We start from the raw sequence: 26,338 nt of genomic DNA, 5'->3' as shown, positions 1-26,338 counted from the left end.
CAGCCACTGCGCCGGTCCTTGGGCGGGAAACAAATGCACGCAGGCGCAGGCTGCCATGCATGCCGGTGTACCTCCTGCTAGACTGCTTCAAGTTCTGCGCGCTACTGCTGAGAGGAGGGGTGTAACTAAGGCAAAAATCACGTGGCAAAATCACCAATTAGTAACCCCCTCTCGGCACATACAAATAATTAGTAACCTACTCTTGGGAACCTGTGAGAACCTGCTGGATCCCACCTCTGATTGGCTCAATCAAGGAAGCCACGAGCCTCAGGCCCCTTCCGCACATGCAGAATAACGCACTTTCAATCCACTTTCTATGCGCTTTGAAGCTGTGTGGAATAGCAAAATCCGCTTGCAAACAATTGTGAAAGTGGATTGTCGAAGGCTTTCACGGACGGAATCACTGGGGTGCTGTGTGGTTTCCGGGCTAGAACACGGCCATACAGCCCGGAAACCACACAGCACCCCGATTGTGAAAGTGGATTGAAAGTGCATTATTCTGCATGTGTGGAAGGGGCCTCAATTTGCAAGACCTGAGCAGGGCAGTGAATGATAAGACGTTCTGGAGGACATTGATTCAAAAGGCGACTTGACGACACTTAACACAAAAACAATAAAATGCTGATACAGTTCCTGTACGGTTGACCTGTGTTTCACCCAGAAGGGCAAGGAGATGATAAGAGGTTTGGCCGAAGCCACAACTATGACAAACTCCTAGGAGGGAAAGATTCAGAAACTTACTCCTGTACTAGCAGCTTAATCCACATAACCACCATGGTCATTACACAGTCTCTGGAGTTAGGTGTTATTGCTGAAATTAGCTGGAGTGTCATTCACAAACGGTTTGTAATTCATCATGCAATCCATGGCAGCCATAAAAGTTAAAAAGAAGTACAGGGGTGGGGAATTGAACACGGTTCTTCAGATGAGAGTCCACCAGTCTTAACCTGAGTCCACCAACTGGGTTCTTCAGATGAGAGTCCACCAGTCTTAACCTGAGTCCACCAACTGGGTTCTTCAGATGAGAGTCCACCAGTCTTAACCTGAGTCCACTAAGTGGGTTCTTCAAATTAAGAGTCCACCAGTCTTAACTCTGGCCCCAACTGGGACCTTCCTGCCCCATGCCTTTGCAATACTCTTCTGCCCCAGTGCCCTCAGCAATCACTTAAGTCTGTTTAGAAGACAGCCTAAATCTGATGCCCAGTTTACAAAATAAAATGTAATAAAAACAGAAAGCATCATAAAAGTTATAAAAACCCATCATTCTAAACACAGTAGAGCACAGGTGTCAAACTCGCAGCCCTCCAGATGTTATGGACTACAGTTCCCATCATCCCCTGCATGATGCTGGCAGGGGATGATGGGAACTGTAGTCCATAACATCTGGAGGGCTGCGAGTTGGACACCTATTCAGTAGAGCACAAAACATCATAACACCAGAAGCAGTTTAAAATGGGTCTTAAAAATTCTCAGGCTAGTAATGTTAAAAAGATCAGCCCCTGAGTTAGAAAGGTTTTTGGTTGGTGCCTAGAAGACCTCATCCAAGATCTATTTATTTGGGCATCAGGTTCATCACTTATCTCCTGAGCAGGAGAAAATAAACACAAAAAACAATTCAGAAATAACACCCTTTGAAAACAAAACTTGCTCTTACCTGTCAGTGGGATGCTGATCCAGCCGGTTGAAGTGCCAGTGAACAGGGTATGTGTATGTGCGGTAGTTTTTCTTAAAATCTCGCAGCAGAATTTCAGTGGTATGATCGCCGGCCGGCAGCCGCTTTTCATCTAAGTAAATTTTTTTCACCTAGACACATGCATGAGCGAAATGAGAATTAGTGGACAGAAAATAATCGCAGGTGGCATTTCAAGCAATTTCCTTCATTACAAGATAAGATATTTAGTAAGATATCTTACCAAAAAGTGTACATAAAGAACATGAAAAAATCCTGCTGTATATTATAACTGTAGCCAGAATGGTATATGCTAAATTATGGAAAGCACCAGATATACCAAATGGGAAAGATTGGCTCTCTAAAATATTAAGTTTTTTGAATATTGATAAATTATCGACAATTATGAGACAGCAGAATTTAGAGATATTTGGGAGGAATTGGAAGCCTTTAATTGATTATTTCCAGTTAGAATACAAATGTATGAAATATGATCTATGATTTCTGATAAGTGAATAAGTAAAAATTGTACAGTACTATATTTTGATTATATACCGATGTTTTACTGTACTCTTTCTCTTCTTCCCTTTTCCCCCTTCTTTTTAGATCATAATGGCTAGCTTATAAGTAGATAATCGAGGACATTCTCTTTGATACAACACTGGATTAAGTATTAAATATAACTGATTAATTAATTGTTGATATAGTTAGTAGGTCAGAATTAATGTAATTATAACCTTAAATGATATATAATTAAAAACTTGAGATGTACCAATGTATTTCGATATTAGATTGTGTATCCTATGTTTTACTAGCTGGAAGTCCATTTCAATGCACTATATTTTTTCTTTTTCTGTGAGGAAAATTTTTTTTCTTTATGTCTTTTTTAAAAAATGTTTTCTATTATGTAAACACAACCTGAAATTGTATTTTTTTGTATTTTTTTCTGCTTATTGTATACTGTGATTAAAAATTTAATAAAAATCTATTGTAAAAAAAAAGAATTTCCTTCATTGCAGTTGCATGGGAAACATTCCTGCTCTGTAGTAGCGATACCATTCAACCCTGTTGTGGATTGAATCCAATCATCTTCTGGTTAAAAGGTGAAGAGGGGGGGTCCCCTTTGAACACAAAAGTCTGTGTTGCGTATCATAGGATTGCATGGACAAAAGCTGCATCCAAGAGCTTGCAGAGGGGCTGTGGGTCAGTAGAACACCGTCTGCTTGCCATGTAGAAGGTCACAGGTTCAATCACTGGCATCTGCAGTTTAAAGAACCAGGCCGTAAGTAATGTGAAAGACTTTTGCCCAGGACCCTGGAGAGCTGCAGCCATTCTGAGTGCATTGGTGGTCTGGTTCAGAATAATGAAGCTTTATGTGTGTGTATAATAGGGGCTGTCATAAGGCCCCATTATACATGGGACACTTACCTCGGGGCTCTTCACTGTGCAATGGGCGGGGGGGGGTCTCCTTGCATTTCTCTGTTTACACGCAAGGAGGCAGCCGACAGCCTGGTCTGGTAGTTTTTGCTCCCAGCGTTTCGCCTGCATCTGTGGCTGGCATCTTCAGAAGCTTGTCATTCCTGTGCCACAGAGAGAAGCCCATCTTACCATGACTTACCTCTGAAGATCCAGCCATAGATGCGGGTGAAATGTTGGGAGTAAAAGCTACCAGACCATGGCCACACAGCCTGGAAAACCCATAACAGCCAATAGCAATTCTGTCCGACATCTAAACATAACCTTAATTTTGATTCCATGAAGCACCAACTCAATACAGAAAGTCATATCACTGGGCAATTAATAAGGGTTGATATTAAATAGCCGTAGGGATAATGCGACCCATATTGCAACAAGGCTTTTCTAATGGTAAGATGACCAATAAAATGTAGGCATGCTCAAGCAGCTGCTGGTTTGGCTAACATTCTGCTTGCCAGTGGCGAGCAGGGAGTCAATTGTTCATTGAGCTGTTGGGGTGAATCCAAATAATTTTGGATGTGTTGTTCACATGATTATTATATTGCTTTCTTGCATGATCACAGTGTATCTTTGTATCACACCCTCTCCATGACTTGTTTTCCTTGCCTCCAATGTTAAAAGGTGTGCAGATTTTTAAAAATTGGTTTGAGATTTTTGAATTGAAGAAGAAGAAGAAGAAGAAGAAGAAGAAGAAGAAGAGGAGGAGGAGGAGGAGGAGGAGGAGGAGTTTGGATTTATATCCCCCTTTCTCTCCTGCAGGAGACTCAAAGGGGCTTACAATCTCCTTGCCCTTCCCCTCTCACAACAAACACCCTGTGAGGTAGGTGGGGCTGAGAGAGCTCTGAGAAGCTGTGACTAGCCCAAGGTCACCCAGCTGGCGTGTGTGGGAGTGTACAGGCTAATCTGAATTCCCCAGACTAGCCCCCACTGAAACATCGGAATTAAAACTGAGGCTGCCATTCTCCATCCCTTGTTATTTCGGTCGGGCCCACTGTTGATTCCACCTGGGGCCCGCCGTTCCCCCCCCTTTCCTTTTTCTATTACTTATTTCTCCCTTTTAGCCTTGGGATCGGGCACCCGTTTTTACCGTTCTATTGGTTTACTGTTATTGTTTAAATTGTATATGATTGCTGCTGGATTTTAAATGTGTTGATTCATGTTGTTGGAGTTGCTGTCGTAGAACAGCCATGTTGGAAGCCGCCTCGAGCCCCTTGGGGAAGAGGCGGCCTATAAGTTTGAAATATAAATAAATAAATAAATAAAGGTCACCCAGCTGGCGTGTGTGGGAGTGTACAGGCTAATCTGAATTCCCCAGATAAGCCTCCACAGCTCAGGCGGCAGAGCGGGGAATCAAACCCGGTTCCTCCAGATTAGATACACGAGCTCTTAACCTCCTACGCCACTGCTGAGTGTTGTTGGTGTCTGCCCATGAACCCAACTAATTTTGCGATCATTTCTCGAATGGGTTAAAGATCCCCAAGAGAGAACTCTCCATCAAGGTACAATTACCAGGATTCTTAGGGTACAAAACTGATAAAAGCATAGATGTGCCCTTTCACAACCATCAGTTATATGCACACATACACACACCGCTGGCCTTCTTCTATTCATAACAAGGATTTTTTTTTCTGGTTAACAATGGCTCACTTTGTTCCTCTGCTTGTCTGTGAGAAATCCACCTTTGTCTAGATCCTGTTTGTAGAACTGCATGAGGACATTCTTTAGCCAGTCTCTCATCCGGACAGGGAACCGTTCCACTTCATAATCAGTACAAGGAGGAATGTCTGTTCCAAAGCACAAAATGATATTCCAAAATAAAGGCATTAAACTTATTTAGGGTCAAATTCTCAGCCCAGAAGGCCATTTCTTGTTGGTAAGCAGCAGATAGCAACCTACAGATTGAGTGTAAATTCAGACTTGCATTGATTATTGAATTTCTGGCTACAATGGTTAAACATAATAACAAATTACTAACATACTAACCCATACTAACATTCTGCTAGTTCTGGACAATTCGGAAGGTTGCTATGTCGGACTGCATAAGGAGGCCATTGAAATTCACAAACGCCAAGACAACTTCAACAAGAAAGAAGAGACTCTGAGAATTACCAAAGCTTGGCTACCAGAACTTAAAAACACCAGAATCAAAGGCCAAGGGCATGCTAAATTCATGGACAGTGGACACAACCCAGACACAGCATTTGCATTCACTGATACTGCTGCTGCTGCTGCAGGGAATGCAAATGTGGCTACAAATGTAAATGGACTGATACCCCCACCTGCAATACAATGCCCTCAACCGCACCTTTGCATAGCAAGTTCCACACAAACACTTACTGATTGGTTCCCCACCCTGGGACATGGACAATATATACCCCACTAAACATTCTCTTCTCATTAGACACAGTGTGTAACAAACTACATCTCTGAAGATGCCAGCCACAGATGCAGGTGAAATGTTAGGAATAAGATCTACCAGAAAGAAAGGTGGCGAAGAGAGAATGACAAAAAATGCGGCAGTCCGGCCAAGACAATTCGCCAACAAAGGACAAGGAAATATAAGTCTGGTCAACACGTATATATTATAAAAGTGAACAAATATTGCAGTGCTAAACATCTATCTAAGTATACGTGTGCCAATTCATAATACAAAAAACATCATTCATAAGTATAATGCCATTTATATCAAAGTCCTAATAGGAACAAAAGACCATCCATATATGTAGGCAAAGTGCTTTAGATGAAATCCATAGTCAAAAAGATACCAATCCGCAATATGCGAAGGATATAAAAAACCTTTAAGTGCGGCAAACCGCACAGCAGTGAGTGGACAGCAGAATGCCTGCGCGCTGAAGACCGTGTTTTCGATATCCGGCCACACAGGCTGGAAAACCCACCACTAAAAATTCTTACATATTTGATTTTTGCATACATGCAGCTTCATAAGGTGAATTCATAAGGTGAACTACTTTAAATGATACCCTTACATTTGCAGGATCCCATATAATCCAGGTGCAGCTGGTGTCCCACTTTGGTCCCTTCAAGATTACACTTTGTGCCGAACAGCTGACACGTGTCCTCATATGTCTTATTATCCGTCCCGCAAACCTTACCAAAAAAATTATAAAAACAATGCATGAAAAAGCACACTGGCAGAGTGGAACAGTACTCTCTAGCAAAGCAAAAACACAACTTGTTACTTGTGAGGAACTTTCAAATACTGTACTGTTGCAAAGAATGTACTGTCACGGAACAACCGATTGTCCTCAAATATCAGAGGGTTTTTTCTTTTGGTGAGACAAAATGCTTTTCCCTGGGCTGTTTTGGTGGGTAGATTCCAAGGTGAACCTTGCTCTGATAGATTATGTGCACATGGGAAACTGAAACTTTATTCCATATTTTCTTTAACTGTGGGTTGACTGCCCATTTGAGATACAGCTGAGGAACATAGGGGCAAAAAATCCAAACTTCACATACACGCTACAGGGGTCAGTGCTATCAGTCACAGACCAGGAAAGGGATTTGGGTGTCTTAGTTGATAGTTCCATGGGAATGTCAACTCAATGCATGGCAGCTGTGAAAAAGGCAAACTCTATGCTGGGGATCATTAGGAAAGGAATTGAGAATAAAACTGCAAAGATTGTCATGCCCTTATATAAAGCAGTGGTGCGACCGCACTTGGAGTACTGTGTTCAGTTCTGGTCGTCACATCTCAAAAAGGATATTGAAGAGATAGAAAAAGTGCAGAGAAGGGCAACAAGGATGATTGAGGGACTGGAGCACCTTCCTTATGAGGAGAGGCTGCAGCGTTTGGGACTCTTTAGTTTGGAGAGGAGACATCTGAGGGGGGATATGATTGAAGTCTATAAAATTATGCATGGGATAGAAAATGTTGACAGAAAGAATTTGTTCTCTCTTTCTCACAATACTAGAACCAGAGGGCATTCATTGAAAATGCTGGGGGGGAGAATTAGGACTAATAAAAGGAAACACTTCTTCACGCAACGTGTGATTGGTGTTTGAAATATGCTGCCACAGGAGGTGGTGATGGCCACTAACCTGGATAGCATTAAAAAGGACTTGGACAGATTTATGGAGGAGAAGTCGATCTCTGGCTACCAATCTTGATCCTCCTTGATCTCTGATTGCAAATGCCTTAGCAGACCAGGTGCTCAGGAGCAGCAGCAGCAGAAGGCCATTGCTTTCACCTCCTGCATGTGAGCTCCCAAAGGCACCTGGTGGGCCACTGTGAGTAGCAGAGTGCTGGACTAGATGGACTCTGGTCTGATCCAGCTGGCTTGTTCTTATGTTCTTAACATTTCCAAGGTTCCCCTAGTTTCTATGTGATTCCTGCTCATTGATACTGAGCTGTTTACTGTGGCTAAATTTCTGGAAGCAGTGACTTCTATGTGCGAATGAGAAGAGAAGGGTGGCATTTGGTAGGTCAATTCTGTCCAAGATTGCTGGTCCGTTGGATTGTCACATAAAGAAAGAAACACAGTAATAGAGAGGATGACTCTGAACAATGTGCCCAGATGTTGACTTTTCAACCAGCCCCGGTGACAGCATTTTAAAGAAGAAGAGTTTGGATTTATACCCCATCTTTCCCTCTTGTAAGGAGACTCAAGGGCCCCTTCTGCACACACAAAATAATGTGTTTTCAAACCACTTTCACAACTGTTTGCAAGTGGATTTTGCTATTCCGCACAGCTTCAAAGAGCACTGAAAGCAGTTTGAAAGTGCATTATTCTGCATGTGCGGAATGAGCCAAGGTGGCTTACAAGCTCCTTTCCCTTCCTCTCCCCACAACAGACACCTCGGGAGGTAGGTGGGGCAGAGAGAGTTCCGAAGAACTGTGACTAGCCCAAGGTCACTCAGCAGGAATGTAGGAGTGCAGAAACACATCTGGTTCACCAGATAAACCTCCACCACTCAGGTGGAGGAGTGGGGAATCAAACCCGGTTCTCCAGATTAGAATCCACCTGCTCTTAACCACTACACCACACTGGCTCTTAAAGTGTGAGCGATGGGGCAGTTTCAGGTTTGGAGAGAACCACGGGCACAGAATGCCTGAGGTTCCATCTCATCTGTGCTGCTGCATTCCTACCTTCATCCCTGTCTCTGCCAATCAGCCCCTCTCCCAACAGCTTCCTATGCATCCATCTTCTACTTCTCTCACACCACATGCACAGTATTCCTTGATGGTGCTGGGTGGTGTATACAGTGGGAGTGACGAATAGTGACTCGCTGTTGTGATATGACTGCCAGTCCCCACAGGCAGCTTGTGTAAAATGGTCATGTACTGCTTCCAAGGCTGATGGGAGAATTAGGGGATGGGAGATTCATGTAGGCTGCCATGAACTCCTGGAAAGGAAATGCATCACTGAAGCAGAATACTAATATCCTGTCTACATTTCTTCTGTTAATTAATGTGAAGTGCTTTGGACATAGTAAACCACTGTGCAAATAGCACATGTTATTGTTAAATTAAGCACTCTGCTTAAAAAGACTGGCAGTTTAAATTCCTGCATTACTTACATAACTTTTTGTGGAAGGACAAGTCTCCGGATCTTGGCAAACGCAACTGAGTTTCCCCTCTTCGTCTGCCTGGCAGACCTTCCCAGTCTTACAATAGAAATCTCTACAAGGATCTAGGAGAGGAAATACAATTAATTTTTTTTTCAAATAGAATGGACAGCATCTGAGCCAAAGTTAGAACCACGGAAATTAGGTATGAGTACAATTCTCATTCTGTCATAATTCCCAAGCTTTTTATTCGACTCACCTGGAACAGGGGCTTTCGTACTTCCTTCATATGATTTCCCATCACGGTGGGGCTTGCCTGTCGTTTTTATCTTCCAAAGCATAAGTAAAAAGAAGCAGGTAAGAAGACAATTAAAGAAGGAGCTTGTATAGCTGAGCCCACTCAGAGTCACTTTGACAGTTCACTAGAAGGGCAGAAGTTGGCCCCTGAACAGCTGACATCATCCATCAATTGCACCCTTTTAAGTCCATGGAAGTCAACAGACCTAGAAGAGTGCGATTTAGAGCTGTCAAACTTCAGATGGGGCCTGGAGTTCTCCCAGAATTAAAACCGATCTCCAGGGTATGATTGACAACTCTGTTTTGGGAGACTCCTGGAGATTTCGAGGTGGAGTCTGGGGAAGAGAGGGATCTCACAATCAGAGGTGTATCTAGGGCAGTGATGGTGAACCTTTTTGAGACCGAGTGCCTAAACTGCCACCCACTTATTTATTCAAAGTGCCAACACGGCAATTTAACCCAAATACTGAGGTTTTAGTTTAGGAAAAATGGTTGGCTCTGAGACATGCGTTGCTTGGGAGTAAGCTTGGTGGTAGTCGTTGGCTTTGCTTTGAAGCAACCATGCAACTTTTCCAATGGGTGAATCACGACCCTAGGAGGGTTTGCTCAGAAGCAAGCCCCATTGCCAGCAACCGAGCTTACTCCCAGGTAAAGGATCGCACGTTAGTTCTTTGCATGAAAATCAGTGGGGTTTAACAGCGCTTAATAGGGTTACCTATACTGCTTCCCCAAAACTAGGTCTTAGGTTTAATGCTAATAATTGAGCCCAGTGGTCCAGGCCAGCCTGGACGGGGGGAGGGGGCAATTTCCCCCCTACATGATGAACTCTGTTTGTGCGTGCCCACAGAGAGGGCTCTGAGTGCTACCTCTGGCACCCGTGCCATAGGTTCGCCATCACTGATCTAGGGAAAATGTAGCCCGGTGCAAAATCTGACCCCACCCCCCACAGTATGGGCCCTCCCCCACCATGACCAAGCAATGGTTTTTTGCACCAGGTCTTAAAGTCTGTGTATGGACCAGGGGGAAGGAGGTGGGTTGTGTGGGGCGATGTAAACACAGTGAAAGCACAGAATTCAGTATTCATTGCAGATTCCAGTATTCCAAGAATCTCAAGGGGGGGGGGGGGTTAAAGCAGATTTCAAGTCCTTATGAATACAAGGATAAAACTAAAAGTGATATAAATAAAGGTGGGCTGGGAAACCTTAGTAGGGTTTCCACTGGCCAGGAAGTGGCACTCTAGCCCCTTCTCTGCATCACTAGCAGAGGCGGAATAAATCATGCAAAAACAAAAATCTCATGCAAGTGTCCCAAATTTGCACAGTCTTGGATTTTGGGATGGCTCCGTAAAACAGTTCTATGTTTTCTTGTTTGTAAAACACAGAGCACACAAAACACCACAGACGGTATAGCGCAGTGATGGCGAACCTTTTCGAGACCGAGTGCCCAAATTGCAACCCCAAACCCACTTATTTATCGCAAAGTGCCAACACGGCAATTTAACCTGAATACTGAGGTTTTAGTTTAGAAAAAACGGTTGGCTCCGAGGCGTGCATTCCTCAGAAGTAAGCTTGGTGGTAGTCAGTGGCTTTGCTTTGCAACTCTTCCAATGGGTGAATCACGACCCTATAAGGGTTTACTCAGAAACAAGCCCCGTTGCCAGCAACTGAGCTTACTCTCAGGTAAAAGATCATGCTTTAGTTCTTCCCATGAAAATCAGTGGGGTTTAACAGTGCTTCCCCCCCCCCCCCACATGATGCACTCTGTGTGCACGTGCCCACAGAGAGGGCTCTGAGTGCCACCTCTGGCACCCGTGCCATAGTTCGCCATCACTGGTATAGCGACTACAATGCAAATCAATAGGGCTCATTCACCATTCCCGTGATTTTGGAAGCACTTACACTGTTTTCTAATTCAGCCATCTTCACAATGTCGTGCTTAAGGCTTGCTGACCCGTTCTGCTCTTTGGCATCAGAACTATCCAGCTCACCATCATTATTATAATCAGGCTCCAGGGGAATATCTATTTTTGGGTCCATAGTCCCACTCGGAGCAACATTTCCACCTCTTTGACTCTCGTCTTGTTGTTCCTCCTGGTTTATACTTCCTTGTCCATTACTTTGGATCCTTTCACCCTCTTGGTACATCTCTTCCTGCTGAGGTCTATAGGAGTCGTCATGTTCCTCGCTGCCCGCCTGAAAATCGTTTTTCGACTCATCCGGCATGTGAATTTGGCCCCCAGTTTCAGTGGCCGCCAAATAAGTAGCTTCTTGTGGGCTTTCGCTTGTCACGGCTTCCTCGTGGTAGCTAGAATTCTGGTAACTGTTTTGGAAACCGCCTTCATCACCCTCTCTCAGCCATTCAGCATCTGGGTCATTTTCATTCAGCCTTCTCGAATTATTCAGCTGCTCTCCTTTAAGGAGTTCTGCTGGAGTGCTTTTACTATTCTCTTCTGGTGGTTCATCATCCTTGTCCTGTCTTGTGCTTAGGTGGAGGGGCTGATTGGTGTGCCTTGGAGCGTCACCATATCTGCTCTCCTTGTGGTCACCGGTGCGGAGATCTTCTGGCATGTTAAACTGGGCCGTTTGTCTCCTGTCACGGTAGTTAATCCCACCCCATATTTTTGTCTCATCCCCATCTTCTTCTTCCTCCTCCTCCTCCTCTTCCTCCTCCTCCTCCATCACAATCTGTTCCATCATTTTACTTCTCGCAAACATCTCCACAGCATTTTTGTTGTATTTCCACCCATCTTCTTCCCATCCCTTATGCAATTCCATATCTGGAGCTTCCTGATTGTCTTGGTAATAGCCAACTATGTCTCTTCTCTTAACCTGATAGTGCCCACGATTAGTGCGACGGGGGCTCGTGTCACCTCCAGCACTGGTTTCCATGCTGCTCGATGCCATAGCTGGACCCTTGTGCTGAATCAAAACATTGCCGCTTTCCCAACTTCTGTTTCTCAAGCGATCCCTGATGTTTACTTTTGAACTGGTAACAGAATTGACTTCTTGAAGTACTTCTTGGAGCTCATCACCCCTCAACGCCTTAACAGGCTCCTCTTGATGGTTTAGGTCCTCAATGCCAGCATTTTCTACCCTGAGATGTCCCAAGGAAGTATTGTGCCCCTTTGTAAAGAACAAGGCATACTTTTAAGACATAGTGATGGCAGGGACACCAACAGAATATTACTAGGGATTTCATCAACCTTACTTCCCCAGTAGTGGACAGTCACATAGATTTCTGGGAAATTTACAAGTAGAGCTTGATAAAGATGATGGCCATTCATTCATTCATTCATTCATTCATTCATTCATTCATTCATTCATTCATTCATTCATTCATTCATTCATTCATTCATTCATTCATTCATTCATTCATTCATTCATTCATTCATTCATTGCCCGGTCGCCCCCAAAGGGCTCAGGGCAGCTTACAACACGATAAAACACAACAATCCATATATTACATAAAATAAACATTATTTAAAATCAACACAGTATACTGTCTAAAAACCAGAGTAAAATCCAAAGCAATTGAGATGGCGATAAAATCCCGCCCCCACCCCCACCCCAAGCCCACCAGAGGCCGGGACGATTTAACCACACTCAGCCCAGCTGGCCAAATGCCTGGTGGAACAGGTCCGTTCTGCAGGCCCCGTGGAAGCTCGATAAGTCCCACAGGGCCCTGGTCTCTCTAGGGAGCCTGTCCACCAGAGGGGGGGGGGCAGGACTGGCCAGCCAGACATATTTTGGGCCAGGGACCACTAATAGGTACTCCTCCGAAGAAAGGAGGGTCCTAATGGGGCGATATAGGGAGATGCGGTCCCTCAAGCCTACAGGCCCAAGGCCATTTATAGCCTTAAAGCCTTAAAGGCTAAGACCAGCACCTTGAACATTCTTAAGTACCTGGTATACAGAGACATACTGAACATTTCTCAATCTTAGCTATCATGGTTATTGATAAGAAATACCCTCCTCCCCATGAAGCAGTTGAATCCTTTTCAAAAAAGTCTTCTAATTTTGTGGCTACCAGCCCGTGGCTGCAAACAGTTTCTATAATCCAAAAGACTACTTGCAAAAGAGTGGAAGGCCCTACTCAACCTCTATCAGAGTTATCCAGAAAATTTTGAGGCCTATGCCTGAGGAGGGTTGAGTTTGGGTGTGTGTGATGGCCCTTCTGAGTGATGCTCTTGGTATTTCCCCTAATCTCTGTGGCAAAGACCTCGATCATCACCACGGAGACTATTTTCGGGGCATTTTTCTCCCATTTCTGAAGGGCAGAGGATAGTGGCCAAAGACTGGGGCTGACCTGCCACCAACAGGCAAACTGAAAACTTAATTATGCAGCATTTTTAGAGAGATATGGAGGGAATGAGAAGTACATGGACCAGAATTCTGTTTCAGTTTGATGGCTCTGGGATAGAAGAAGAAGAGTTTGGATTTATATCCCCCCTTTCTCTCCTGCAGGAGACTCAAAGGGGCTGACAATCTCCTTGCCCTTCCCCCCTCACAACAAACACCCTGTGAGGTGAGTGGGGCTGAGAGAGTTCCGAGAAGCTGTGACTTGCCCAAGGTCACCCAGCTGGCGTGTGTGGGAGCGTACAGGCTAATCTGAATTCCCCAGATAAGCCTCCACAGCTCAGGTGGCAGAGCAGGGAATCAAACTCAGTTCCTCCAGATTAGATACATGAGCTCTTAACCTCCTACGCCAATGATTTACCTGCAGTTGGCTATGGATGGGCTCCAACCGGCCTTCTGAAGAGCTGCCTGTCGTTTTTGGAAGCTGTGTTCCATCCCTCAGTTTGGAAGTCTTGTTTAGCTTCTCCGTCCACGTCTTCTCAGTATGTTGAATCCGGCTGGGAATAGCTGTCGGCTGGGAATGGTCTTGCAGGAACCTGAAATTTGACTGATGAAGATAAACACTCTTTGCTATCTCTTGTGTATTACAAAGAAGAATACTTTTACTGCTATCAGAGTTAGGAAGAATCGTTCATCTTTGGACAGAATCAGAGGTGTAGCTCCAAGGGGATGGTGAGCACGCGCCCCTATGGGGGCGTGGCGAGGGCATTCCGGGGGCATGGCAGGGGCGTTCTGGGGTGGGGGAGTTCCGGGGCAGGGTGGGGGCGGACGGGGGTGTGGCACGGGCAGAGGACACCACAGTGCACTGGGTGCTTTCCCCCCTTGCTACGCCTCTGGACAGAATGGAATGTATCTTGCTTGAGAGAGAAAGATTGGTACAGAGATACATTTCATTTGCACTGATATAACACCACCGATTGAGAACCTCCAGTGTAGCATTTCAGAAATGAACCAAACGTATGCAAGTGGGCATCTGTGTGTGAACATAAGAACATAAGAACAAGCCAGCTGGATCAGACCAGAATCCATCTAGTCCAGCTCTCTGCTACTCGCAGTGGCCCACCAGGTGCCTTTGGGAGCTCACATGCAGGATGTGAAAGCAATGGCCTTCTGCGGCTGTTGCTCCCGAGCACCTGGTCTGTTAAGGCATTTGCAATCTCAGATCAAAGAGGATCAAGATTAGTAGCCATAAATCGACTTCTCCTCCATAAATCTGTCCAAGCTCCTTTTAAAGCTGTGTGCATCTGAGCTATTTCACAGTTCTTGTGTATGAAAGCCAGACTCCCAGTGAAGTGTGCCTATGGAAGATTATTGTCACTGTGTTCCCAGAGAAGTGAGGTACATCCTCATAACTGCCGGAGAAGCATGCTAGCACTCAACTGAAAACACCAGAAACAAAACACCCATCTCAAATGTTGCTTTTCTGTTATTGCAGCCATTGTGGTCGCTGCAGCAAAATTCACCCTGTATTATTTGTACTGTCCCTGTATTTTTCTGGTCTGCTGGGCATGCCAACAAATCCCAGATAATGGTCTGAAAGCGCCTGATGTGGTTCCCCCTCTAAAGCTCAGCAGATCTGAGCCTGACTATTATTCAGCTGGGGTGGAGCATCAGGAGGGAGGGGAGTGTGGCTCAGTGGGCAGAGTGTGCACTTTGCATGTAGAGAGCCCCACATTGAATCCCCAGCATATGCAATACTCAAAGCACAGCAGTATCTCCCAGGGGACGGAATGGCAGCCATCCAGAAACATGGCAACTTGCTAGTTGCTAGGAGCAGCAATGGCGTAGGAGGTTAAGAGCTCGTGTATCTAATCTGGAGGAACCGGGTTTGATTCCTAGCTCTGCCGCCTGAGCTGTGGAGGCTTATCTGGGGAATTCAGATTAGCCTGTGCACTCCCACACACACCAGCTGGGTGACCTTGGGCTAGTCCCAGCTTCTCGGAGCTCTCTCATCCCCACCTACCTCACAGGGTGTTTGTCGTGAGGGGGGAAGGGCAAGGAGATTGTCAGCCCCTTTGAGTCTCCTGCAGGAGAGAAAGGGGGGATATAAATCCAAACTCTTCTTCTTCTTCTTAGTGTCCTCCAGTGCAAAAAGCCTAACTCCCTGAGAATTGCACACACTTTTTGGTGAGCATTTGTACAGAAGGGAAGCTTGTGAGGGGCCCAAAAAAGTTTACATATTCCCCAGTTCATAGACTCATAGAGTTGGAAGAGACATCAAGGGCCATCAAGTCCAACCCCCTGCCATGCAGGAATACACAATCAAAGCACTCCTGACATATTTTTTTGGTAGCTATGCAAGTTTCCTCCCTCCCCACCCTGCAAACCCTATTTTGTTCCCAGTTCTTTTTCCCCTGGCAGTGGCAGCAATCCCATCCTCTTGGGTGGCAGCGGCACTCTGTGCAAAACCCTCTGTGTTGGCACCGTTTTTTTCCCTTTGCAAATCTTCCCTTTTGCAAAGCTTTATGCTGCGCCAAAGCCACTATGATTTGGTTATGTGATGATACTGCTAGGGGAAATGAAGCAGTAACAAAACCATGTGGACAGATATCATGACTTTTGATTGTTGGGGAAGGAACAGAAAAGAATTTTTCGTTGCCAACTCCAGCTTGGGGAATCTCTGGAGATTTGGAGATTGTGCCTCGGGAGGGAAGTTCAGGCAGGATGTGATACCACAGTCCCCTTCTGAAGCTATTTTCTCCAGGGGAATGTATTGATACAGGTGTGTGTGTGTATCAGTTCAGCCACTGATCAGGATTGTGAACTAAGGATACCGGCCTCCTGCTTCTTTTCAGTCCACACCCCACAAATAAGATCTCTGGGGGACGACTTAAAAAGAGGCAGCAGCTGATTTGGTTCTGGACTGCAAAGGCCTCAAAGGGGGAAAGAGGCTCTTTCTCACCTGACTGTTTTGCCCTCTGGTCAGTTTCACCCTCAGCTTATGCCTGACATTTTGTGTGCAGCTGAAGGGATTCTCCCCATCGCCATTTGCTGAAGATTGCCCCAGGATGTTTGCTCTGCAGGCTCTGATCCTGGGTGCCTTTTCAGCCAGAAAAGTCATTCCCCTCTGTCTATCTTCAAGGTCGTTTCCTTAACATCCCACAAAGTGAGCGTTGCTGTCGGTACTGTCCCAATGCTGTAGACTCAATCCCTCATAGCCTGCTTTACTGTTCGAGGTATAATGATATTAGAACCGATCTGGGAGCTTTACTACCTCTAGAATTTATGTTTTTCTCAGACAAACAAAAAATGTCTAAGCTATTGAACAGCCCTAATGTAGAAATTTCTGAAGCAGTTGCTACATTTTTAATCCATGTTCTACATGATATGTAACAATGATCCTTTTTTGTATTTGGAATGTATGGTACTTTTGGTTTATGCCTAATAAAGGTTTTTGGATTAGATTGGATCAGAAAAGTACAAAGTTGTATTCAGCTCATCCGGCCGTTTCCAGCAGTATACAGTTTTATTATTTATTTTTGAGGACCTATCTTCATAGCTACACAGACACACATAAGAGAATCTTAACCACTCAGAGGACTGCTTCACCTCCCATTGAGAAGCACTGGGTAGACCTGCCCTACACAGACAGTCGTAAGTTTTCTGAGCTGTAAGGAAACACTGTCTGTGGAGGGCAGGTCTACCCGTGCTTCTCAATGGGAGCTAAAGCAGTCATCCGAGTGGTTAAGATTCTCTTATGTGTGTCTGTGTAGCCTACAAAGATAGGTCTCAATTTTTTTTTTAAAGAAAAACTATATATTGCAGAATTGGCAGGACCAGCTGAGCTCAACTTTGTACTTTTCAGGCTGAAAAGGCACCCAGGATCAGAGCCTGCAGAGCAAACGTCCTGGGGCAAACTTCAGCAAATGACTGTGGGGGAATCCCTTCTCCAGCACACAAAGGTGGATTCTGAATGGACCAAAAATGGTGGTGTGAAAACGGTGTAAAATAGTTTAAAACGTTGTAAAAGGGTTTACACCATTTCCACACTGTTTTCACACTGTTGTTTTTGGCCCTGCGGAATCCACCAAAATGTCGAGTACCAGCTGAAACTGAAAAAAAAGTGGGAAATATATGATGGGAAATATATGATGCCTCCCGAGCTCTGCATTCCACTCAGCCAGGCAGGGACATCTTGCAGGCACCTTAAGGAAAAATACGGTTTTCAAAAAAGGGTTGTTTTTTTTAAAAAGGTGCCTTGATCTTAAATAAAGTGTCCTGAGGATGTCTTGGGGAAAAAGCTGTGTGGAATTCCTTCCCAAGACGCCTTTTTTAGGTTCTTGGGATGCCTTATTTGTGATATGCAGAACGGACCTCTGTTTCTCTTAGAGACTTCCTGTTATCCTTTTCTACCCCATTACTATTTAGGATGATGTGAAAAAACCCATTACATATGCAAAAAATATTATTCTATTTAATATTCCTACAAGGTGCTTTATATGACATTTCTACTTGGAAGAAGTTTACTACAAATACCTTTTCTGAATTTTTTAGTCCTCGGATTCCAAGCTTGTACATTAAAGAATAGGACTGCAAGGGGAAAAAAAAAGGGATTAATTTGCACATCAACAAATTCTACAGCAGAGGTTTCAACCATCTTACTAAAAAGGCCATGAATTTGATTTTAGCCTTTACTCAGAATGAAGCTACCAAATCACTCTTTAATGTGAAAATCTCTTCCCTTTAATCTCCTTCCACCAATTACCACCATAACCCAGTTACCAGTATAGGAGATTGGGGGGCGGGGCAGTGCTTCGAGAGAGTGGAGTTTCAAGAAGACGTTATGGGATCTTTCTCGTAAAGACCATCTTTCTCGTAAAGACTCATCTTTCTCTTAAAGACCATAGAGACCAGGGGAAATTCCTAGGATATCACCATCCCCCCATTTTCTTCTCAAATTATCATGGGTGGGAGATTGAGGCAGGGGACTTCCAGTTGCCAACTGGCAAATTATATGTCTAGGGCAGTGATGGCAAATCTTTTCGAGACTGAGTGCCCAAATTGCAACCCAAAACCCATTTATTTATCGCAAAGTGCCAACACAGCAATTTAAGCTGAATACTGAGGTTTCAGTTTAGAAAAAAGGTTGGCTCCAAGGCATGCGTTACTCAGGTGTAAGCTTGGTGGTAGTGGGTGGCTTTGCTTTGAAGCAACTGTGCAACTCTTCCAATGGGTGAATCATGACCCTAGGAGGGTTTACTCAGAAGCAGGCCCCATTGCCAGCAACCAAGCTTACTCCAAGGTAAAGGATTGCGCTTTAGTTCTTCACATGAAAATCTGTGGGGTTTAACAGCACTTAACAGGGTTACCTACACTCCTTCCCCAAAACTAGGTCTTAGGTTTAATGCTAATAATCGAGCCCAGCGGCCCAGGCCAGCCTAGATGTGTGTGTGTGGGGGGGGGGGGAATCTGTGAGTGCCCACAGAGAGGGCTCTGAGTGCCACCTCTGGCACCCGTGCCATAGGTTCGCCACCACTGGTCTAGGGAAATGCCCTGAGGAAACTTCATTTGTTGCTGTGAATAGCAATCAGAGCAAAATGGGGAACTACCCCTGTAATGGAAGCCACCCCAGTCACAATGTATAGTAATGATAAACTGAAGAGAGCTCACCGGGATGGCAACTGTTGACCCCATGAAATAAAGGAAGAAGATCACAGTCTTCATTCTGATTGGGCCTGTAAGAAAGATTTCTGTCATTCTCACGTTCTTTAATGACAAAGGTTACAAAGTTCCCTTACCCCCAAAATCACCAATTTTAACATCCCCCTCCCCGTGGTCCATCCTAAAGATGACATAAAGCTTCTATTTACACTTCAAAAAATTTCCAACGCACGCAAAAGATCTCAAGCCTCTATCTGAAACATACATACTTTTGAATTCGCCCAGTCTGCCAGGGGAGGAAGTTGGAAATATCTTCGACCCAACTTAGGGTGTTCCTCCTCTGATGCATGTTTTCGGTCTAGCCATGGCCAGAGGTTGCTGGCTCATGGCTCTTAGTCTGTGGCTCTCAAATCGTAACTCATTGGAACCAGGACCACCTAGGAGTTGCTGTGGTACTTCATTTGTTTGTCTACATTATATTTTTCTGGGGCGTTTTTTGTAAACCATTTTTAGTCCCCAGAGGGAAAAAAAAGCAGGATATCCCTAAATAAACAAATGAAAATACTGGATGGCTTGATTCTTGTGGCTTGATTCTTGGGCTGGCCATTGTCACATCTGTGGGCTGTGACAAATATCTATAGCCTGTGATTTCTTTCTTTTGGTGCACACACATCCTGACCTGCCAGGCCATCATGCCCTTGGAAACAGCAGACTGACTCAGGCACCATCCCTGGAATACCAAAACTCTCCAAGGGGTGAATTCCACACAGCATAAATATGACACAGCATAAATATGGCAGAGAAGGGCAATGAGGATGATTCCTTATGAGGAGAGGCTGCAGCGTTTGGGACTCTTTAGTTTGGAGAGGAACGTCTGAGAGGGGATATGGTTGAAGTCTATAAAATTATGCCTGAGGTAGAAATGTTGACACAGAGAAATTTCTCTCTCTCACAATACTAAAACCAGGGGGCATACATTGAAAATGCTGGGGGGAAGAATTGGGACTAATAAAAGGAAACACTTCTTCACACAACATGTGATTGGTGTTTGGAATATGCTGCCACAGGAGGTTAATATGCTGCCACTGGATAATTTTAAAAGGGGCTTGGACAGATTTATGGAGGAGTAGTCGATTTATGGCTACCAGTCTTGATCCTCTTTGATCTGAGATTGCAAATGCCTTAACAGTCCAGGTGCTCGGGAGCAACAGCAGCAGAAGGCCCTTGCTTTCACATCCTGCATGTGAGCTCCCAAAGGCACCTGGTGGGCCACTGCGAGTAGCAGAGTGCTGGACTAGATGGACTCTGGTCTGATCCAGCAGGCTAGTTCTTATGTTCTTATGACATTCTGAGGATGTTAGAAAAAGCATTTTGGGGGAGAACTTTGCACAGCTCTCTCCCCCAAAATGACTTCAGCCCATTTTGTTTCTCTCAACCCAGGTTTTTCAAAAATCGCTAAGCCAGGGATCTTTTCCCTTAACCCAGGATGAAGATGTTTCCTGCCTGCTGAGCAAACAAAAGAAGGCAGGAAATGCTTTATTTCTCCCTCCCAAACCCTTTACTTTCACTCTCCCCGCTTGTGTCAGCCATTTTGTGTGCTGCAGCAGAGATTCTCCATGAAGGTTCCCCACGGAGGTTTCCTCTGCTTGCATCTCGTCTGCACGCAATTTCGCTGTAAAAAGTAGATGAATAAAGTTTGCTTTGACTAATAATCCCATGTGCATGTTGTTTTTCCTTTTTCTGTTTTGAGGGTCATGTCTGTGAAGCAGAGTGTCTACAGAATGTATGAATTTTAGAAAAGCTGCAATATGCATATATTTGTGGCACCGCAGCTCACCTGGAGCCTCCCCAAATCCTGATCGAGCCTTCATGGCCATTTTTAAACAGGGAATTTCCCTCTAAAATAGAAGTTATCAGCAATAAATTGCTTGTTGAGTCTTTTGCCTGACACTCTTCAACAGCGACAAACAAAGGTTCTGCTGGGAATGACTGATTCGCACTGTTGGCCAGAGAGGGCAGTTCAGGTCAGCGATGTTATGCAACCTCTTTTTTTTTGCACTCCAGACAGCAGAGTCACAACACTGGCCTAAAGGAGGAGTGATTTTAAGCTGCGTGTATTAAATGTCTTATGTCAAGCCAGCGAAAACCACGGGGAAACATCCCTCTGACGTCATGGTCCCACTGGATTAGACACTAATGCTCAAATTTTGAGCATGGTTGAGTACCTGCCCTGCCATCAACAAGGCTGTTGTGCAATACCTGTCTGATTAGTACAAATAGGCGTATCGCTTTAGCCTAAGGAGACAGGAATAACAGGTCAGTGCTAAAGAACATTAATATCTCAGTGGGTGGGAACTGGGCACATGCAGTGGCCTAAGGCTGAATCAAACCATTGGCCTATCATAGTCAGCACTGTCTACTCAGACCGGCAGTGGATCTCCAGGCTCCCAAGCGGAGGTCTTTCACCCAGTGGTGGGATCCAAAAATTTTAGTAACAGGTTCCCATGGTGGTGGGATTCAAACTGTGGCGTAGAACCAATGGGGCTGGGCGGGGCACGCCGGGGCTGTGGCTGGGCATTCCTGGGGCGGGGCATTCCTGGGTGGGGCTGTGGCAAGGACGCAGCCGCTGCGCCGGTTCTTGGGCGGGAAACGAACGGACGCATGCAGGCACAGGCTGCCACGCACGCCGGTGCACCGCTTGCTAGACTTCTTCAAGTTCTACGTGCTACTGCTGAGAGGAGGGGCGTAACTAAGGCAAAAATCACATGGCAAAATCACCCATTAGTAAACCCCTCTCGGCACACACAAATAATTAGTAACCTACTCTCGGGAACCTGTGAGAACTGCTGGATCCCACCTCTGCTTTCACCCCACCTACCACCTGATAGTTTCAACTGGAGATGCCAGGTATTGAACCTGGGAACTTCTGCATGCCAAGCAGACGCTCTACTGGTGAGCCAGAGCCCATCCCCTCACCTTGTTATTGTTATGGGATGGTCTCCTCATAGCTTTTTAGAAACATACACCAGAACCTGGAGAAGGTGATTTCCCCCCGGGGGAACGGATCCCATGCAATCCAAGTGGCTTTTTGGGGTACTGAAATCATATAGTATGTTGTGATACAATCCTGATCTGGGCTATAAGCTTCCAGTGGGGCCTTAGTTATGGTGATTCTGCAGTCACTCGCTTGCAATGGGGAGTGGGGTGATAGTGGTAGTGATGATTCTGGCCAGCCTTACAGGGTTCCTAAAAGGATCTTACATTTCATTGCATTAGATGTGGGAAAATTCTGGAGACCAGAAAAGTCATGCAAGTCTGTATGGGAGGGATTCTTTTTTTTAAGGAAAGGGGGACTCTTCCTCTTCCTGCTATGTCACTTCCTGTCATGCTGTTGGAATTCTATGGTCCTGTGCTCGGTGGGTCCCATGAGGGGGATCGTATGCACTCACTCCTGTTCACACAAGCATTTTTCGCCACATGGCGACTGCAGCATAATGTGATAACTCGCACGTACAAGTCAGCCGTCGCGGATTAATCACCGCATTTTGTGCTATTCAACTCATGTAATTGCCAGAGCCCTGAAGCCCCTAAATACACAGCACTCACAAAACAACACATTATAACAAGGAAAGGAACTGTCCATTGAGCTGGCTTGTGAGGTGTTTCAGTCTATTCATCTTGTATCTGCTTTTGCAGTTTTCATCCACTCGTAATTAGAGAGCTGAACATTTTTAATGAGGCTATGGAACGTTTGAACATGGGTCAGAATCTGTCTAAATGGATTTTGCTCCTGCTTCCTCATAGTCTGTTGCTTGGTAAGCCTCTTTTTTTTGTCCATTCCTTGTCCTATCTGCCATCCCAAAGCGGGCTGAGAGAACTGCCTTGCCTCGCATTGAAATGCTAAGCACTAGGGACAAAAGGGTACAGAGAGAAAATGGCAACCTCCGCTGGTCAAGAAAGGGGGAAGCAGGCCGGCATGACCTAGTTTGAATTCTGAAGAGGACAGAAAATTCCACCTCAGTTTCCATCGAGACTTTTCTCACAAAAAAGAAATGATCGTGCCAGTCTCCTGCAACGGGAAATGGACAAAAGATGTGCCACGAATATTATATACTTCATAGCAAACATCGCATGGCAGAGGAGTGCCTGGATCCACAACAATCCTAACATATTTGAATGATCTTACCAACGAATGGACAATTGGTTCACATTCAATAGGGTTGCCAGCCTCCAGGTAGGACCTCAAGATTTGCTGCAATTACAGCAGAACTCCAGACTCCGGATATCAGTTGTCCAGGAGAAAATGACTGCTTTGTAGAATGGACTCAATGGCATTATACCCCGTTAACGTCTCTTCCCTCCTAAACACCTTCCTCCCAAGATTCCACTCTCAAAACTCCAGGAATTTCCCATCTTGCAGTTGGCAGACCTAATTCACACATTCCGCAGGATGAGGGGATAGAACACTAGATGGTTCCTCTCCCCCGCCCCCCCCTCCTCTAAAGCATTACTTTTCTTCTGGCAGGGAGTATTTATTTTAATGAGGGCTTCTCCAGTAAGAGAACCAATATTCTATTATATAAAAGGCTAGCCATAGTGATGGTGACTCACTTCCAGCCAATCGCCACACACACAGGGCTTGGAGGCGGAGCTTACCCCTGAACCCTGGATCTTCTTCATGTCGCGATCAAGTTGTATTACCCATATATACCCAAGTTTACAAACACACACACACACACACACACACACACACACACACACACACACGTTATATACACACACACACACACACACATATACATACATTACACACACACACACACACACACACACACATACACACACACACACACACACACATTATATATAGACATGGCATCCTAAGCTACATATATCCCATACCCCGTTCGAATCCAAACCTATTTTCCAACCTATTTATATCTTAGGAACTCTGTGTGTGGGTGTTTATTGCATTGAATCAAGTGCTTGTAAACTTCTTATCCTTATCATAAAGATTGACAAATTTGCATTATATTTCTCCCTGTGGAATTTCGTCCAAGAGCTAATCTTAGTATACATTGGTATTAAAGATTCCCTGCAACATTAATAAGCAGTCTGCTCTGAGCTAATTTTCCCTACGTTATTGAGAGACTGCATCTCCATCGTGGGTAACACCATGGCACAGTCACACAAGAAGAAGAAGAAGAAGAGTTTGGATTTCTATCCCCCCTTTCTCTCCTGCAGGAGACTCAAAGGGGCTTACAATCTCCTTGCCCTTCCCCCCTCACAACAAACACCCTGTGAGGTAGGTGGGGCTGAGAGAGCTCCGAGAAGCTGTGACTAGCCCAAGGTCACCCAGCTGGCATGTGTGGGAGTGTACGGGCTAATCTGAATCCCCCAGATAAACCTCCACAGCTCAGGCGGCAGAGCTGGGAATCAAACCTGATTCCTCCAGATTAGATACATGAGCTCTTAACCTCCTACGCCACAACCCAGAAAACCCGCAACACTCAGGTGATTCTGGCTATGAAAGTCTTCAACAATATATTAATTATAATTTGCAGTCCAAATGAACATATCACTTATAACATATAACTTCCATGTGATCTCAGGGTATTGCTGCCCTAGATCATTTTTAAAATGTGAAATTCAATTCAGTATTTTCGCGTACTATCACCAAAAAGTCCAAATCCCCTCAAACAGCCCTCAAACATTCCACTTCCATTCCACTAACATTTTCAGAATTTCGAAAGTTTTATGAGCAAAGATATGATATATATATTTATATACGAAGAAGTTTGGAGGCATGGCATCCTAAGCTACTAAACAGCAGCTGGTAGAATATGCACAAGCAACCTTTGTCCTCCCTGAAAAAGACATGCTAAATACCAACGAGAAGATAAAATGGAGCATCATATTGCATTTAAAAAGTCGCGCATAAATCAGTGTACAGGCTTGTTTAAAGAGATCCAGTTCATTTCATAGCTAAACTATAATGGCAGATTAATAAATAGTTTCAGAGCATACCCATGCTAATCTGTAGTAGAACTAGAACTTAACTCAGTGGTACCTTAGAGACAAACAAGATTTTTTGGGGTGTGAGCTTTTAAGAGTCAAGGTTTCTTTCTCCAGATATATAAAACCCTGAAAACAACCCATTTGCCACAGCATTTGAAAATCTCACAATTGGCAGTTTGTGTGAACCAGATGCTGTCAACATCTTTTTATTTATAGGCTTTTATCACATGCATAATGGAGCAATTCAAGTCTCCTAGCCCAAACCATTTATCTAACACATGTGTATCAATATCTGTGAGTCAGAAGGAGAATAGCTTGTCCAATACCACCTAGTTTATAGCTTTGAAAAGATTGTGAACCTGGCAGGTGTACTGTTCACTAGTTTATCGTTTTATGGACATTTTTACAGGCATCGACTGAGCACGGTTTTGGGAAAAAATGTAAAATGAAAGTACATATGTAAAAAACAAAGAAAGATATAAGAAAGGAACACTTTTTTTTAAAAAAAAGGAAGGAAGATCTCTGCTCTTCTGGATATATTTGCATGCTGGAAGATCTAACACATCATCACAAACCACAGTCACAAGGAAGAGTAATTGTTAAATAGCCATAGATTTACCTGGATTTATTTGTCTGAGTCTGGAAGATATGCCTGAGCAATGCGACTTACAGAACGTCCGAGTCCAAACTCATCGCTGATCTTTTTCTTGCAGGAACTGCCAGAGAAGGAAAGTTTGACAGACTCCCAAGCCCAGCTTTTTAAACCCTTTTCTCCTTTATCTCTGCTTCTTTGGCTGGAAACTGATTCAAGCCCATTGAAGCTGAAATTCCTCTAGCCTGTCATCCAGGGTCTGAAGCAAGCATTCAGAGTTTTGCATGATTATTTCCACTTCAGCAAAATTGAACTAATTAATTTTTGCAGCAAACTTCCACTGTTTGGATGGGGTACAGGGAGATTTGCCCTTTGGGCACTTTCACACATGCTGAATAACATTACAGCTGGATTTTACTGTGTGAAACAGCAAAAGCCATTTGCTAACAATCACTAAAGTGCATCTGAAATGGATTGAAAGTGCATTATTCGGCATGATTTTTATTTGTTTGCCTTTAAAAGGTCTTAACAATAAAACATAATTTACAAAAGAGAGTGGATTAAAAATACATTATTCAGCATGTGTGGAAGTTATACCCAACATTTTCATCCATTGTTTTCTTTGGGGCCTCTTCATAGATCACTGAAGGTACAACATATGTCACTATTGGTCTACACACTCCATTGCCGGGGTTTCCAAACTTTTGGAGACTGTGGGCACTGGTGGAATTCTGACTCAACATGGTAGGCACAGCCACAAAATGGCGGCCAAAATAGCTGCCACGGGAGGCAGAGCCATACACA

The 26,338-nt window shown here is 44.6% G+C and overlaps 1 protein-coding gene across 1 annotated transcript in view; it reads right to left on the bottom strand.

Moving 5' to 3' along the window:
- SPARCL1 (SPARC like 1) overlaps positions 1-25,718 on the bottom strand; it is a 31,154-nt gene extending 5,436 nt beyond the window's left edge. The window contains exons 1-10 of the mRNA XM_048509486.1: positions 25,562-25,718; positions 18,934-18,998; positions 17,800-17,853; positions 13,685-13,870; positions 10,867-12,090; positions 8,931-9,000; positions 8,684-8,796; positions 6,133-6,253; positions 4,793-4,929; positions 1,655-1,803 (exon numbers count right to left, since the gene is read on the bottom strand). Of these exons, the coding sequence (XP_048365443.1) occupies positions 1,655-1,803; positions 4,793-4,929; positions 6,133-6,253; positions 8,684-8,796; positions 8,931-9,000; positions 10,867-12,090; positions 13,685-13,870; positions 17,800-17,853; positions 18,934-18,987 (2,108 nt within the window). The 5' untranslated portion in view covers positions 18,988-18,998; positions 25,562-25,718. The remainder of the gene's footprint in view (positions 1-1,654; positions 1,804-4,792; positions 4,930-6,132; positions 6,254-8,683; positions 8,797-8,930; positions 9,001-10,866; positions 12,091-13,684; positions 13,871-17,799; positions 17,854-18,933; positions 18,999-25,561) is intronic.
- Between the last annotated feature and the right edge of the window lie 620 nt (positions 25,719-26,338).

Source organism: Sphaerodactylus townsendi, linkage group LG10 (assembly GCF_021028975.2).
Source record: "Sphaerodactylus townsendi isolate TG3544 linkage group LG10, MPM_Stown_v2.3, whole genome shotgun sequence".
NCBI lineage: Eukaryota > Metazoa > Chordata > Lepidosauria > Squamata > Sphaerodactylidae > Sphaerodactylus > Sphaerodactylus townsendi.
Note: the sequence above shows the minus strand (reverse complement) of the source record. Positions and strands in the feature narration are given on the sequence as shown.